Genomic DNA, 18,144 nt, shown 5'->3' on the forward strand with positions numbered 1-18,144 from the left:
ACATTTTGCACCTGGGGGGCTTTTTCGTGTTGCTACTGAATGTTTTTATCTATTTTGATGCCTTCTACAGTCAACTGTCAAGAGCCATATTGTGGCTCTTTCGTTTCCAGCCCCTTTTAAATATTTCAATCTACAGGTCAAGCCTCTGCAGATAACACTAAAAAGACATTTCAGCTGGCAGAAAACATTTACTGCAAGTTTCAAGGCTTATTATGTCTTGTTCATGGACTACAAAACTGAACTCTAAAAAAATCATATAGGATGGCGATGACATTTGATTCTTTTAACTTTATGACTATCTGGGGGATGTAAAATTCTGACCCACCAAAGTTTCCCACAGAATTAGAATCTGTGTGTAGTGGTAGCTGTCACAAACTTCCTTTTTTTAATCTAACTTGTTGTTGATGTTTTTGGACTCTGACTCATGTGGCTGATAACTGACGTGTTGACCTGGTAAGATCGGATCAGATTGATGGATGCGAGGAGGAGTGAAAGCAAACTTTTAGACCCAACGCGATGAATGGTTCATTTTCACTTTTCCTGGGTCTGGCGTTCTGCTGCTCTGTCTGTGCCCAGAGTACGCTCTGCGCTCCGAGAGGGTGGTGCATGAATAACCCAAAGATAAGGCTGTACCGGACTCAGAATTATGTCAGTCTAATTAAATTTGGCTGGTGAATACAAATATTTGATGATTCATTTTGTTTTCCATACAAAGTTTTAAAGTTCGAACAGACTCCACAGGACGTTCAGTGTGACAGCAGCATTCACTTAATATAGTAAACAGGCTAACACCGTTAACAACAGGTCTAAATATATAACAACAATGGGGAACTGTAAACCAGAAAATCCCCAGTAGTACACTACACAGACAAAAAATGACTGCCTAACTGGAAGCAATCTCAGTTGACTGAGCATGGATGTATTATGTCTGACTGATGTTTCAATAATCCAACTTTAAAGGGGCAGCCCTACTGAAGGATTTTTTTTTATTTTCAATAGCGCTCCTAACAAACAGTCCAGCTCTAAAAATATGAAATTAATATGTGGCAGCACATGCTTTAATGGTGGCAGGCTCCCACAAATAAATGAATGTGGGAAACCCTACACATGTTTTAAGGTAACATCTCAACTCATAGATTAGAAATGTACACAGATGAGAACAAAACGACTCCTGACACAATCTAATTCAATACTAAATGATCTAACACAATACAATATGGTATGCAATTCAATAAAGAAATGTTGTTACGTTGCAGAAACTCCAACTGACTTCAGTGTTTTCTGTACTCATTCACAGCTTGCCTCTGAGATAATATGCCTCAACAGGCGTGATCGCACCTCCCAAGGAGGGCTCGTTGGCAGCCGAGATGTTGGCATTTCCAGAATGCAATTACTAGACGCATACAGAGGGGATGAGGCCAGTCTATATTTGCACCCACACTCGGTAAACGGAGCATACAAGACTTGAGGCTGACCCAAATAAAACAGTGCCTGAACTGTAGATAACATTCCTCATCATTAATTAACCCCTCTCTCCCTTACTCCTCTCAGTTGGGGAGGTTACCTGCTTTACATGAAAGTGAATACCTCACTGCTACTATCGCACTGATCTGTGAACTGGGTCAAACACTCCCAACCATACTAGAATAGCCCCATCGCATATGTGAAATGGCATTCCTCTATGCTGCGTCAAAAATACAAGGGAGGGTCAGGCATGGCAAACAAAAATCTCATACACGAATAAAGCCAAAATGTCTAATTTGAAAACATACTAAAGGGTTTAAGTACAATAGAACACATCTAATATTGTTAAAAGCATATTTCTGGCATCAAGTGTTTGTGTCCAAGCGATCCATGGTTGAGTTCTCATTTCTGGCAGACTGACTGTGGTTTTTCTGAGGGACAGGTGGTGAGGCAATGGGATGGCGCAGCCAGTCACCTCCTCCCACCTCTTGCCAAGACAACAAGGCCCCTAAGAGTCCCCTTCCTTTACCATCGCTTCCTTTTCCCCCTTGCCTACGCCCACCTCTCAAGCCCATCTCTGTAACTAGGCCATGACTGCGCGGGTGTGGTGGGTTCTCCTGCCAGCAGGGGCACCTGACTGCCAAGAAAGAAAAGCAAAAAAACAAAACAAAACACAGGCCGGGATAGAAGGAGGGAGGGCAACAAAGGAATTACTTCACTAAAGACCAAAGGAATTCTGAGTCAGCAAGGGATATAACTCCAACTACACACACACTCCTTGTCTAGCCATTCCCAACCCCCCCGGAGGAGCGCTATATATCAGGAGAAGCAGTGACGGAGCTCCTGAAGTAGCTGCTATTATGCAACCCTTCTGGGCTAAAAGTGACTGTAAAGTAAATCATCCTTCTCTGCTGCCAGCCTGACCTCCATACTGCAGAGAAAGCATTTTCAAAAAAATTCACTAGCGGAGTATTATGCTGAAGGCACCATCTGTGCAGGCTTTACTAGCAGCCGTGAGATTAAAGGCAGTTAAAGCATCACATTAGAAAGCCATCTCTGCAGTCAGCATCCAGTCAAAGATAAGAGGTGTAAGTAAGGGTCGGGGCCTCTGTAAAACTCGAGGCAGTGCTGGGTAGCGTGGGTCAAACAGTAGTGGACTGCCTAGGTCATAACCCTGGTCCCTTTGGGCCAAACAGGCCTGCTACAGGGGTCATGTGTCCTTGAGCATCGGGTCAGTGCGTACGTTCAGGACTCAGAAAGGGACATCTGACAGCTTGACTGCCTGAAGGGAGTCTCTACTCCCAGACTCTCCTCTGCTGTGGTCAAAGGCATTGCCCTCGCTGTACATATATACTCTTTTTACATTTACATCTGTCTTTACTTCTGTAAACTGTCAAAGACATTCCAACTTGTGATGTTCCTCTGCAGAGCTATCCTGAGCCTCAGTAGGTGCTTCTTATTTATAACCATTATATTACAGTTATTGACATGACTAAAAAAGCGGGATGAGTTAAACTGAATTGAACTGTATTTCATCTAAACTTACAAGTATTTATAACCATTTCCTTCACTAAATGCAAACAGGGACACCAAAGCATATGCTGCCATGTATCCTGACAGATTCTTAAGCACACACTATATTTATTTTCATCAAAAGCAAATACGCTTTCTAAAGACATCCCATGCAGCATTGCAGCCTTATACTGTGGAAGTGCATTTCTCTGTACTATATACACCATCTGTTAGGCTGAAGTCCCTGCCCTCTTTACTGCAGTCTACAAAACAAGCAGTACTAACAAATGTTTGACGCAGTTTACTGTCTGCCAACGTTACTATCGTGAAGTGTTTGAAAAAACAACAACATGAATTTGGACTGGTGGAGGGGGAATGCTAAACTGATTTGACTCGTGCCAATTGCTGCCGAAGCGCTTGCTTAAAATCACTTGGAGATATACTATCTGCCGGCTGACCGGCAGATTTGTACCTCGATTTGGCCTTCCCCAAGGCTTGCCACATTCCTCCAGGGGGATCGGATTACGTTCTATACAGGGAGACGGGGCCTGAAGCATTATGGGTGTTTGGGTCTTCCAACATGGGTCTGGCACAGCTGAGCAGCAGCATGAGCAAGCGAGTGTGCAAAAAGGGAATGAAAAGAAAATGCTGAATGAATGGCAGACGACGGCCTAGAGGAAGCATTGTAGTCAAAGCGAGGATGGCAGAGCTGCAGCTAAAACTAAACAGAGGGAAAAGACAAGAAACATGTTGTCGGAAGGTGGCAGGAATACATGACAGAGAGACAGAAAAAACTTGAGCCTGTGAAAAAGGAAAATAATCTGTCTTGTAGGGTATGTCTCACATTTTTACAGGACGGAAAAAAAAGACTGTAAGTAGCTGTCGGGCCTCGGTAGAAAAGCTGTCAGAGACATGGTACTTTTTAGTCTTCTTGAGACTGTGTGTCATGGACATACTCCGTACTTGTGTTCACAGCAGTAACTGAGCACCAGTATGTGTCACTCCTCAACCTTGCCAGTTTTTTTGTGGGGGCTGGGCCACTATTAAAGGCTTGCATGATATTGCAAAGCAACAAACAAGCTGCCAAAAAATATGACAGCTAGCGAGCGTGTGTGTGTGTCAGTACGTGTGTGTAGGACTCGGGTGTGACAACTGCATTAATTACCAACAATGGGCCCACATCTTAGACTTAAGGAGTTAACACGGAGTGGAGATTAGCTTGTTGAAACAACATGTCTCCCATGATTCAGTAAGTTTCACACAAACAAAAATCGAATCAGTGGAATGGGAGGCTCCGACTACTTTGACATTCTTTAGAGTCATCGTATGAAAACATGCATGTATGAACATGCACAACAATGACAGCTACCACAGTCTACTGAGAAACAGGATCTCTCTGCATGCAATCAATAAAGCAGAACACAAGCGCTCATAAGCAGCAGGCACGCTTGACAGCAAAAAGATACAATAGGAGTCCACGAGCCCTCACTTTCCTCCTAATGGTCCGATGGGGAGCGGGGCAGCATTAAAGCTCAAATGATTGGTCATTGTAATGTATGGCTCCCCAGTGTGGTTTGGACGGGCACAAAATCAATCAGAGCCCAGGGGCACACTAACCTCTCCACAATCTGGCTAACAGAGGCACACTGTGAGCTCAGACTGATGGGATATCAGTTTGCACTATCATCGCGGTCGCCTTGGCCTGGCAACTGGGGAGGCCGAGTTATTACAATGGGGTTGTGATAGTCTGTGACTGTGGACAAACTCTGATGTAAATTAAATCTAACAAGATAAATTTAACTTGCAGACTATCCCAAGAGAAATTTGCTAAGGGCAAAAAGGTGTCACCTTGTGGTCCTTTTCAAGCTGACCCTGGGGGCCCCGATTTAACAGCAAGGAGACAGTAACAAATACATGCCACCTCTATAGTAGGTCCATCCCCCTACCTCCACACCAACACACACACATTAGTCACGACTCTGACTGTGGTCAGCCTCTGCAGAGTGTGTTTTGAGTGAGTGGGCTAGGCAGTGGTCCTCCTCCCTCTTCTCTCCATGTGGGTGGGAGAGACTGAGAGGCCTGCCATCATCAGCTTAACCCCTGTTTGCCTGGTTGTCTCATGACACATTTTTAGAGATCCAAAAGCCACGGTCCAAAAAAACAGCAATAAACAAACAAAAGATAATTCATAGATCATAAACCGGCAAGTACAAATTTCTAAATGAGGTCACAAGTTTTGAAAATTCTGAAAATAAATAAATATAAAGACGAGAAGGCAACATCAGGGAGTGCTGTCTTGTCTAGTTACACATCGCCAATCTCATGAAACAACATCCTGTCAGGTCAATTATAAAACCAGCTGACATACAATGAAAGATGTGTTGTCCTCAGCTAAGACAAGCAGACACCAACTTCACCACCACGTGGAATAAGAGGGTTAATTTTCAGCCAGGTGGTCTATAATTAACGCGTGTGAATGAGTGTAAATAAACCTTGAGGCCTCGACTCACCTCCAGCTGTATTTGTATAGCTGGAGTTTCTCCCTCGTCCACACACTGGGTACTTTAGCTAACAACACCTGAAAGAAATGAAAAGTACCCCAAGGGTTGTCCTTTTTTTTTAATGCAGCAGGATCAACAGTGAATGAAAAGAGGAAAAAAAAACTTAGCATATATTGCCCTTATTTACCCATCTGTAATTAGGGCTTTCCTCAATTGAGCTAATTTTTGTTCATTTGCTTAATGGAGCTGAGAAATAAAAAAAAATCCTTAATGTTAAAAGGCTCCATGCAGAACCTGAGAATAGTCTTCAGGTCAAAGCAGAAACTGAAAGACAGCCAAAAAAGGTGTCTCTTTTTCTGGCGTCCATTGTTACTTGAGAATTAAATTTAGTATATCCATAACACTTGATTTAAAGTATTGATTGGTCTGATAATTAAAAGGAAATGCCTATATAACACGGTCCCCCTTTCATCCTAAAACCTGCAAATTAGTTAGATGTATAACATAAGGTCTGTTGTTAAAACAAGCTTAAGAGACTTTCACGTTTTGTTCTACAACATAAAATACTCCAGTAAGTATTCCACTCGAGAATTTTGAATCTTTTATATGTCTTAAAAAAAAGGTGGTTGCTTACAAGTGGCTAAATGAGACTACACAACGTCATCTCACTAAACACAGCTTTACAGACTCACTATGGTAGGAATGGTACGTCATGTGACCAAGTTGCAGTGTGTTTGTAGCCTAATGTTAGCTTCCTCTGGCAACTGCATTTATGCCTCAAAAATTGATAAAATTCATATGTGAAGATTCTCTTACTGAAGAAAACATGTAGGTATTAGACTTGGGGGGTATCTAATTTTTAATACTTTCATAACATACTGAAATTTTATTGGGCTATATGGTAAAGGAAAATAGTTGTGTGCAATGCTGTTACCTCAGTTTGGTCTGAATAAACCCTTGGAGGTAAAAATAATCTGTTTTCCATGAGTACTGTCTCTGCTTGTTTTTTACAATCTTGTAAGGTTATCCCCACCACCACCACTAGCTGCGTGTTCCACCAGTAGAGACTGGAGATGGACCTCTGGTGGTGCGTGCGGTGTACTACACACAACAAGTTACAACATACAATGTGTTTTTGATAATGTTGAAAATCATGCCGTCTGTATTTTTCAATACCCTGGTGCCCCATAATACATTGATACCACCCAAGCCAATAAGGTATTATAAACAGTTGTTTCCCACAGAGCTTATTTTTTTGCAATAGTCCAAAATCCAATGGAAAAATCCAATACACTTTTTGACAAGGGAACCAGGGCGATGCTAACTTCCACTTCAGCCTAAAGAAAAACATCATCCCTGGATCACTCCCTATAAAAGAGTGGGGAAGGGGGGGTTAACCCTCCGCTGCATTCTTTCATAGTGCAGCAAACAACCTACAAGCTGGCACACATGACATTCACTATACGTCCCACACATACTTCCTTTCAAAAGGTCTCCTGGTTTATAGTAAAAAGGCACCAGTGCTGAAAATGTCCTGAAAAATGTCAAACTGCATTTGAAAGCCTAGAGCCCATTACTGGCCAGAAACCACTGGGCAAATTGTCTGAATTCACAGCGCTGATGCCATGTTGGCTGATGTTCTCTGTGCCTATGCTTCAGCGATCGGCCAAACCAAATCTTTTGCCAAAATAAAGCACTACTACCTGAAGAAAACTGTGAGAAATCTGTTCTGTTCAAACACTCCATGAAAAAACAAAAAAATCCATGGTAATGATTGGACAGTGTTGGCTGAAATGAGAAAATTAGGTCTAACTGGCTGTCATTCCCAAGATTCGCTGCAATGGTTCTCACAGCAAATGTGTTTTCTGGAATCCAGCATTCTTGTCTGTGCTCGGGTTGTGGTAATGAAAAGGCACAGTAAGGTCATCATAACAAACTCCCTCATAGCTAAGGTTTGACTTTACCTGTCCAGCTTTAATGTCAGATAAAGTGTACAGGTTGTATATTGCCTGTGGTTTATTCCCTCACACACATTCCCTCTCCATCCTGAAAATGAAAGAAATCTGCATATTCATCAGTTCTTCATAGGAACAGGTCGCATTTGCATCAGCTTCGATGTGTGTGTGTGTGGGTGTCAACAAGTACCAATGCCTACATGATAGCAGAGAAGAGGCAATCTCGACTAGACAGTTACCATGAGATATTGCACACCCTTCCCATGTCAGCCCCCCTCCCCCTATACATGCACTGAGTCGATGAGCCGACACAAGAGTTACAACATCCCTCCCGCTGCGGTGACTTTTCTCTGCTTACTAATCTACCATTTACAGGCTGCCCGCAGATGGCTTTACTCATTTTACCCATATTTAAATACAAACCACCGCCTGGCACAACACAGGAGTGTGTGTCTATGTTTGCACCTGTCACACAACAGCATGCAGGGGCTTGTCCCAGTCCACGAAGACAAGTCTCCGATTTAGCATACAGGTATGTTTTTTACCACAAGGAAACTACTCCTCTAAAACAGAGACGGTTACGGCAGGAAAACTGAGGCCAAAATATTGTGCATGTTTAAACTGGAGAGGCTTGTCTTCGATAAAAACATTACTGTTTTATTCTGAGGCACAGAGCATTATTCAGTGTTGCTAAAATGGTTTCTCATTTAGCATGAGGTTTGAGGTGGCTAAGTGCGTGCATACCTGTGGGCTAGGGTTAAATAAATGTTCAGGCAATTTAAAATGTAAACTGCAGTTCTTTTCTTATGATAAAGCTACAAGCTGTAATGATTCCTTCATTACTCTGATGCATTGATTTTAAATTATGCAGCCTTAACTGCATCAATCTGCTGAAAGAAAAAAAGGATGAATCAATGTGACTTTAAGCAAGGATACATTCAATGTCTCTTCTTCCTGGGTGTTATCACATCATCACATCTAATCATTAATAATCACTGTATTTCACTTACAAGTACTGCAGATCAACAGAGCAACCAAGAGATCCCTGAAGTTAGAGATCCTTCACTTTCCTGTCTCTTAAAATGAATTAAACTTAATCTGTAAATTTTACAAAAGTAATAAAGTGCTCTCAGAATACTAAATAATTATGCAACTTTATCTGTAAAGGTGACACAGTATTTCTACTGGCAAACCTCTGAGTTTGCAGCAGTGGTAATCTGTCTAAAATCCGCCATCAACCAAAGCAGCAACCTCCAGGGATGAAAAATGAAGGCAACACTGAAGTGCCAAAACCTGCAGTTCCACAAATGGCCACTTGAGGCTGACTCCAAGATCCAGTCAATCCTGTAGATGTATAATAATAACTATCAGACTCAAGATGGCATTTAATCCTCTCTTCCAAATATGGTCACTTCTAATTAAAAAATAACAACACAATTGCACTGGCCAAAATGGCAAACTCAGTGCCTCAAAACGGGAGTAAACAAACAAATGGGTGACGTCACAGTAGCCATGTTCATCACTTTGTATACAGTCCATGCTTCATATCCACTTGCTCATCCACAGCCTCCAGCCACAAGTGCTTGCTTTCACTCACCAACCTGCTCACCCCCATACACAATCCCTCTCCTAACTAGCACTAATAAGTTGAAATCGGCCCTGTCACAACCACTACTCGTGTTACTATTACAACATTATTAGTGCTGTTGAGATGAAAATGCAAGTGGACACAGAGTGGACTAATTTCATAAATCTTTTTTTCCAAAACGTGCCAAATTAATTAATTTGTTTATTTCACAGTACAAAAGAAATAAAGGCTTTAGATTTTAGATTTTTAAAAGGAGTTTTTCCGCTTGACACAGTTTAAAGGGAAAACTCAGCTCAAATTCTCAGTGCTCTGTAAACTGTTAAAAAATTGCCAACTAATTGAAACACCTTTTTTTTCCTCCTGCTTCAAATGTATGTCTGATTTATCTTTATAATTCACCTTGCAAAACAACAACCACAGCTCTAAATGTTTAACTGTGCGCCTGTTGCTGATTTTAGCTATGTCGCCAAATCAGACTGCAATTTACAAAATTAAATCCTGTAAACAAAACAAATTGCTCCTGAACCAAATCATCATCAGCTGAGTTGTTAATTGAATTGAGTCTCTGTTAAGCCAATGATTCACAGCCCTTGACAAAGCATTTGCTCTCAGTTTTTTTTGCAAAACAGCATTTGGCAACAGTCCTGTGACAGATGGTTTTCTATATCTGAATTCTGAAGAAAATCCACTGCCTAAATTAACTAAAAGTGACCCATGTTGTAGTTAATGTGCATGTGTACATGAATTTTTACACTCTACACCCTCAAAATCCAATTCTTTGCAGGTGAAGGCAGATTTACTACTCTACTGGCCTTTAAAACCCAGCAACCCAGTTGCTCCCAGTTCACTGGGTTAGTCTCTCCTCCCCCACACTGGGTGCCCAACATGTAGTTACTGTGTTGTAGACACTGTATTGATTGATTTGTGCTGTGCCCAGCCCCAGAGAGGGATCTAATGACACACGACTCCTGTCCCTGTTCCAAACTGCTTTTGTTAGCTACTGTAGCTGACAAAAGCACCATGTTGGTGTCTACCAGCCATGTAATGGGAAATGCTGTCGGTTTATTTATACCGAGGCTTTTTTTTTACCAAATACAATTTTGACGTATTTGGATTTTGCAACATTATGATCTATGGCCCATGAATGTCACTGTGGGTGCAGGCAATCGAGAGGGGAATTTTTATGTTTGGTGCTCTGCAAAATGGTACCATGGTGGTTGAAGAGAAAAATGTGCCATATGTAAAGATAACCTATGATGAGCCACAGTAGTGCAGAGCTGCAGTAAAACTCCTGACATATAAGTCACAAAATTGCTGCAGAAAAAAATGTACTGGTTCAAATGTACCAACAGTGAGTTTAAAGGCTTGCAAATCCCTGAACTGTACTCATAGGCTTAGCAACAATCTAAAAGTGCCAAGGTAGGTAAACAGTTTTTCTCCCCCTATTGCTTTATCAAGACCCAACATCCATTTGTTCACATGAATTAGCAAGAGCAGCAGCTAATGCATGGAGTCAGATTACAACCTCTGAGCAGAGCCGCCTTTATCCCTCTATATGGAGCTTAATCTGCCCAAATCCGCCGCTTTGCTGTGCCCTAAATCCACAACAGAGCCTAATTCCTCTTTAATCTAATGAGCAGTAAAGGTGCACTTACGCAGGTTCAGAATACCACAGACTGTGTATCTGAGCATCACATCCCAATAGCGGTAGTTCAGTTTTTCCCTACTACACCATGATGTAATGTATTGTTATCGAAAACCGCAAAAATAATCTTTTGCATCACAGCAGACTAAGCAAGCAGATACTTGACAGGCTTTGATCGCTTGTTTGGAGATCGACTTGTCACTTACAGTCTCTGCTGTGGGCGACATTTCCAGGTCGAGCTGTGTGAGTGGACTGCTGTCAAAAGATGCTGAGGAGGAGGTGGCCGGCCCGCCAGCCACCAGCACCCAGGCTTCTTCACATGCCAAGGAGACATGACAGCAAGCAGGGAGGGGGCATCCCTGAAGACTGACTTACTCTTTTTTTATTTTTTAAATATTATTTTGGGGGCTTTTAGCCTTTAATGGACAAGACAGTAGACGTGTGAAAGGGGGAGAGAGAGGGGATGACACGCAGCAAAGGGCCAAGGCCAGAATTGAACCCAACGCCACTGCAGTAAGGATTCGGCCCCTGTACAGGAGGCGCCAGCTGAGCTACTGGGCGCTCCAAAACTGACTTACTATAACCAACTTTTACTCGCTCAGAAAAGTTTAAAACAACCAGAGAGCAACTGTCTCACACACCCAACCTAAATCGCGTGGGCCCTTTGTTTATGACAAGGCTGAAGCCTGGAAAGAAAACACTGAAAATCGATTGAGCAGCTGAAAGCAAACTATGATGCACAATTAATGATAATTGTGTTAATGATTTCTCCATCTGCAAACAATTAAATTTGATTAGATATGATATTGATGTTTTGCTACTTAGACGCCTGCTCTGGGGCAGCAGATCAAGCACTCTCTGTTCACAGGTCAACTGTTTGACTAATCACAAGCTCTGATTAACCATTTTACCTCATTAACAAAGAGGTGGCTGCCAGCATATTTGTTTTCATGCTTTTATCTCTATGCCTGGTGTGCTAGCATGGTTTTTTTTATTTGCAGTATTAATATATTGGAGGGCTTCAACTCATGATTATTTTTATCATCAATTGTTCAGGAATAGGGCCAGACCGATATATTCATCAGCCAATTTTATCGGCCAATATTGGCCCATCATAGATTTATTGGTATCGGCTTACAAGTTGTCCAATATGCATGATATGAAAAGTTTAAGTATACGATAACAATCTAAAGGGGAAAAATTGTGTTATTTACTTTATGTAAGTTAAAATATTTTCACTTTGCATGGCAATGCCATCTACTGTTACTGTTACCTTTATATCTTCCTATCACGAAAAGTGTATAAGTTCCAAATAGATTCACAGACTTGCCCAAGATTTTGTGCGTGCAAACTGGCAAAAAGGGGTATAGAAGCATGCGTGTACATGGTCACAGCTGTTGCAAATTTGTGCTTGTTTTAATTAATTAATGAGTGGGTCAGCCTCTAGCTCAGCAGGTAGGCTGAGTCCTTTGCAGCAGCCCAGGGATTCAATTCCAGCCTTTTTCTGCATGTCATCCCCATTGTCTCTCCCCCTTTCCTGTCACTCTCTACCTACACTGTAATAAAGGCAATGAAAAGCCCCAAAAAACATCTGGAAAAAAACAAAAAACAAAACACTGAGTAATAAGTCCTTCTGTTTATAAAATGTCAAATAATGCCAATCACTATTTCCTAATGCTAAACAGGCCATTTTTAAATTGCTTCTTTTACCTAAACTCACAATCTAAACCACGAGACAAAGAAATGCATGAAATCAATGCAATTTAGAAGCCGAAACTAGGGAAAATTTTTGACATTTGTGCTTGAAAATTTGTGGACGATAATGAAATAAAATAGTTGTGGATACATTTCTGTTATTTCAGCTCTAGCATTATTTTCTGGTAAAATAAATCAACTTTGTTCCTAAAGATGAATTCATAATTGGAAATGTTCAAATTTGGAATTAACCATATTAACCATAATGCCATAATCACACTAACCATAAGAGGCTGCACTCAATGAGTCCCTTTTTCATTCACACTGTCTAGAGAGTAAGTCAAGAAATGCCAAGCATCCACCATGAATGAATCAAATTCTTAGACAACTCTCACAGAGGAGATCGATTCAATCCATCAGAGGAAAACAAACTAATAGAGTGAAAACAATGTGTTGCAATGATCAGTATCTTTGTCTCCTCACAATAAATGCTTATATTTTGGGGCAGCCAGTCAAATTACACTGCAACCACCCAGGAATACTGGAAAGCCAAATGCATACAGACACTTTGTCATCTTCTGTACTTTGTTTCCTTCCCACAGAGCAGCACACATACATCTTTATTCACTCTATTAAAATTGACAGTCTAGCAAAATAAGAAATTATGCAGCAAAAACAAACTAAGGATGTAGTTAGTAACATCAAAGGACTTCTGAGTTCACCAAAATATGGCAGACTAATTCTGTAGAAATTTTAACTTTACAAATTATAGACAGAGCACACTGGAATAAAATTACAAACAGCCACAGCAGTTGATATAAATCGCTTAACTTTCCCATAGTAATCTCATCGCCTTGCAAATAAAGCTAATGACGACGTTTATGTATGATAACTAAGAAATATTACTCAGAAGGACATCACCCTGAAGGAAATTCCTGATAAATGGTTATTTTAGACCTCTGTATTACACTGTGTTTGCACCTGATAAGAAAGAAGCACTATGACAGCACACATGTCGAATTATGAACATGAAGCAGTGTGCAGGTGATCACATGTAAGGCAAGGATCAAGTATGTGGCATTACTTAATGTTCTGTTCTATAAATGACTCGGCTATCCAGCTGGGATCAGTGGCTGGCATTGCGCCGCTGTCACCACCACCATCTCTCCAACCCACGCATGTCTGAGCATGGGGGCCCCTCCTCAAAAGTCAAATGTCAGATGTTATCCATCCCCACTCATAGAGAGGGACCCACCATCGGGGGCTCAGAGGCCCTGCTTCTTAGCTGGTGACGGAAAAACACCATTACTGAGCTTGTTCTGCTGAGTATGGTGGTTGTCATGATTGCACTGTAACGACCTTATTACTAACTGTTTAGTTGTTTTATTTCTAACTGTTCAGTTATTTTATTTCTAACTGCGGGGAGCTCTGGAGCAAACTATCAGTCAGTAAACAATTGTAGAGCAAGAGTTTGCATCATTAAATAGTAGAAATAGTTAATTGGCAATAATTACATAAAAGACTGTAGCAGCAGCAGACTGATGTTAGTTTTAAATGCAATTTCAGTAAATAATGCATAATAACAGATAATTTGAGCTGGAAAAAAAGCTGTTTTTTTAAGCTAAAATTTTAAAAAATCACTGGTTTCAGCTTGTCTAATGTGAGCATTTACAGTTGGGTTTTTTTCTAATCTTCTATGTTGTTAAACTATATATCTTTGGGTTTTGAACTGTCGGCCAGAAAAAAATAAGGAATATGACTATGTAAATTTGGGTTGTAGAAATTTTTTTAAGCATTTTTTTTTTAAACTATTTTCTGACATTTTAAGGACCAAAGCTCAATCTGCAAATCAATCTACTTATAATGAGCATTAGTCGTTATTTGGATGATAATTGTTATAAAATAATCATGACTACAATATCTGACTAAATAATCAGGATTATCATTTGAGTCACAACATAATGATTAAGAGGTAAGCCTTTAAAAAATTAATGCAGCTAAAACCCTCGACCAATGAGCTGGAATTCTATACAACAAAAATATAAAAAAACAACTGACTACCATACAATCAATGGAGCTCAGTAGGTGAAATGATTACATGCTTAAAATTGCACATATATTTCAATTTCTTTTTGCTTGGGATGAAAATATGCTGAAAATTACGCAACTTCTCCTGCCTCAGTCGATTAAACTCTTATGAGTAATTACTATGCAGCAGTGGCTTTCAGGAGCATTATGATAATGCATTTTGAAAACAGGTGGATGCAAAGCACTTATGATAAGTTGGACTGACACCTTGTAGCGGGGCAAACTCAGCAGCTGAAAACAAATTACTCCACACCTATAGCCTGCAGTTATTTTGGAGAGGTGCTTTGTACACAGCCTGCGTCTGTGTTGTCATAATACTGATGCATTACCAAAACACTGACTTCTGCAAACTTGAATGAATAATGACTTAAATTACTTTGCTGATCTCGACATCCAAGAGTGAGCCCTTGAAATGGGCCTCTCAGATTCCCTGACAGCCTATCCAATGACTAATCAATAAATTTTAACCTATTTAAGACCATATAAGCAGAGAACTGCAAATACAGGGTTGTGTATGGCATCTCCACAGCGTGACAAAGGGAAAAGTAGATCTGTATGACACGACGGGCCAAGTCTCCCAGTGATAATGTTAAATCTCTTCAAAACCCATACTTGTCATATCTATTTTTCATTACCCTTCAAGTTGGTGGAGACTGTAGGGGGATGATCTCTTGAAATATTCATCACAAAAAGCACCCAAGACATGCTGCGACTCTCTTTTAACACTGAACCCCATTTTTTTCTGAGCAAAACGCAGCCATAACACAAGAGGTTGGCTCTGTATTTGCTACCGTTGCAATTGTCATTTTGTTGAACGTTTTTTCACATTTCAAATGACACAAGCTAAGCCTGAGAAAAAGCAATGAAGTAGAACTATATTTGCGATAGTGAGCCAGGATAGCCTTTAATATACTCAATGATTCCAGTCATGGTGTTATGAACACTGTAGCTGTGCTCCTTTCTCATCAAAATCTTCATGTTTAATGGTCACCGATGATCTAATCATTTCAACTACTTGAACCCTTTACAACTAAGCCTGAATAAAATTACTCAGTGATTCCCTCCTGTGCTTGTGCACACTGTGATCGCTGCAAATGCCTGTTGTGATGTAGTGAGCTAGAGAGGAGAATGGCTGCAACTAGTGCTGGCTCACAACCAGCCCAGCACAAATAAGGACACTCTGTCATCATACTTCTGAGAAAAGGCACCCAACATAATGACTGAGAATGACATAAAGTGCTCATATTCTGACCGAAATCGGCTTTAATACTGCAACTCATGCAGAGTGCTGCCGTTAAGTCAACATACATGAAACTAGGCAGGCTACACTGCTCCCACTCTGTGTTCAAGAGGTAGGTCGACTTGATTATGATCTTTATTGCATTCTTATGCCAGACTGCAAAGGTGGAATGTCAAACCTGTAAACACAGAAGGCAGGAAGAACCACCCCATATGGCATGCACACTAAAGCACACGATGAACACCCTACACATGAGAGATTACAAAACACAGGCGACATCAAGCAGTATTATGCAATGGTGATAAAAAGGAGCCTTGAAAAAACTATGCTTGGTGATGCATGCAAAATTAGAAAAAAATGCCCTTGGGTTGAATGCAATGGTTGTGCAATATCTGCATGCATACTGTAAAGCTGTGTATATGAAGCAAATGATCATGCATCTGGCACACTGCTGGCGTTGCTAATGAAAACAGTGCAAGTACAGACAGGATATATGACGCCTCACAGACAGAATGTGACACATTTCTAGAAAAAATTTTGCTCTAGTCTACTAACTGGAGTTACCCTCACTTCCTAGTTTACTGCTGCTGTCATAGCTCGGCTAACACCCTTCTTCCTCCATAGCCAGCAAACAATTTTCGTCTACATTTGCTGCTGCTGCTACGACCGTGAATTCTTCCCAAGTCTGCTTCTGCTGGTCAGAGGCAGAGCTGTGGTAGCGTCTCGTTTCAAAGCGTGGCACGAAAAATTACACTTACATTTCACCACCCTGTCCGTCGTAGATAACTTCGGTTCATCATTCGGCTTGTTTTCGGACATTTCCAGTGTGATATAATATTTAGATATAGAAGAAATGAGACTGAAAACGGTCCCTGCGTTGCTCCTGCCGAACAACTCTTGAGTCTATCCGAGAAAAGAGACCGCAGTGATCTCACTCGGTCCTATCAGCGGCCAAAAATACTTGCAACAGGGTTACAATTTCACTGCTGGTGCTGTAGGAGCTGCTCTGTCTGATTTACTGTTACTCTATATCAAGTTGTCTGAGCGCAGTGTGCAGTCAAACGTGCTGAACCCACAGGACCCGCCCCCATCTCACACTGCCTCTTCCTATTGGTGGAGAGCAGCAGGCCGCTATGCCAGTACATTCACTTTAATCAAAGGGCTGTTTCTGTGTCAATCTGGCCTAGAAAGAATAAGTGGTATGAAAAACTTATAAAAATGTATAAGTACTTGAATGGACAGACATGAAAAATATCAATTTTCTTACCAATTTACAACAGATAAAACAGTAAGTTTAGCTAACAAATATATATATATATATCTATTGAAAATGTATATAGATACACATTATATACATCCTGACTATGAAAGCCTATATCCACCAGAAAAAAAGAAAAGCAAAAAATAAAACAAAAGCTAAAAATGTGCATAGTAAGTCTTAGTTTAAATTCTTTCTTTCTTTATATATACAAATACATTAAGAAATACCATTTCTGTAAATTTGCCAGTGTCAGTCCTTCATATTCAAGTGCAGTTCATTGGTGAGTTGTAAAACCAACAAACAGCAAAAAAAGTCTTGACTTACAAAGTTTATAAGATATAGTCAAAATTATGAGATAGTAGCTAAGTCACAAATTATGAAAATTCTGTATTTCTAGATAACAGGCTAAGTAGAAGATTATTAGATGAAAATTCAAAATAATGAAATAGTGATATAAAAACACTATTAAAAACACTATTTTCACACAAGTGAAAAGTCAAAATTCTGAGATAATAAATCTTACATTATGAGTTGGTAAGTAAAAACATTTTTGTGCTTAAATTTTTCTTTAATTTGTATTCGTTGTACAGCATAGAGCAATGGTCACGGTCATTCTTGGAATGAGTAACGATGTACGTAAGCCAATTTTGAAATAAAAAAACAATCATGAGATAGAAAGCACACTTTTTATCATCATGACTACAGTTTCATCATTTTTTTTGACTAGCTAAAATCTGCTCCTGTATATCAAGAACAATCAAAAAATAATCATCCATATAATTTTTTTAACAGTAGAAATATATCTTAATCTCAACCAAAGGCCACATTTCCACTGAATTTGCCCTGTACTTTCATTGTTTCCTGAGGATGAATCCTGATAGTTTCAGGGATTTTTCTGTTTTTGATTGTTAAATACTTTTCCTCTAGTGCCACCCTCAGGACAAGATTTGCCACTTCAGTCTTGTTTGTTTACACTTGTGATAAACTATCTTATTGAGGTCACGGTCACCCTGTCATTTTATATGTCTCCATGCCACTGGTTATGGAAAAGTAACTGGCTTTGATAGCTTTGCTCTCTGCTACAGAGGACTCACTGAAATCCAGAAGAGGAGTCAACGTCCCATCTTTGTGGTTTGTTGAGAATAGGCACAAAGGAGATGTGAGTGCGTGGAAGTGTGTGGATCTGCATGCATGG

The 18,144-nt window shown here is 40.4% G+C and overlaps 1 protein-coding gene across 5 annotated transcripts in view; it reads right to left on the reverse strand.

Annotated features, from left to right (window-relative positions):
* The window catches only part of LOC121961815 (protein phosphatase 3 catalytic subunit alpha), a 79,449-nt gene extending 62,721 nt beyond the window's left edge, over positions 1-16,728 (reverse strand). For 2 of the 5 annotated variants that reach the window (XM_088074010.1, XM_088074013.1), the window contains exon 1: positions 16,447-16,728. In XM_088074010.1, coding sequence (XP_087930136.1) covers positions 16,447-16,507 — 61 coding nt within the window. In that variant the 5' untranslated portion in view covers positions 16,508-16,728. The remainder of the gene's footprint in view (positions 1-16,446) is intronic. The other 3 variants (XM_042511856.2, XM_088074012.1, XM_042511857.2) reach the window with 2 other exon arrangements.
* Between the last annotated feature and the right edge of the window lie 1,416 nt (positions 16,729-18,144).

This window comes from Plectropomus leopardus, chromosome 23 (genome assembly GCF_026936395.1).
Source record: "Plectropomus leopardus strain MGB_pleo_1.0 chromosome 23, ASM2693639v1, whole genome shotgun sequence".
Lineage (NCBI taxonomy): Eukaryota > Metazoa > Chordata > Actinopteri > Perciformes > Serranidae > Plectropomus > Plectropomus leopardus.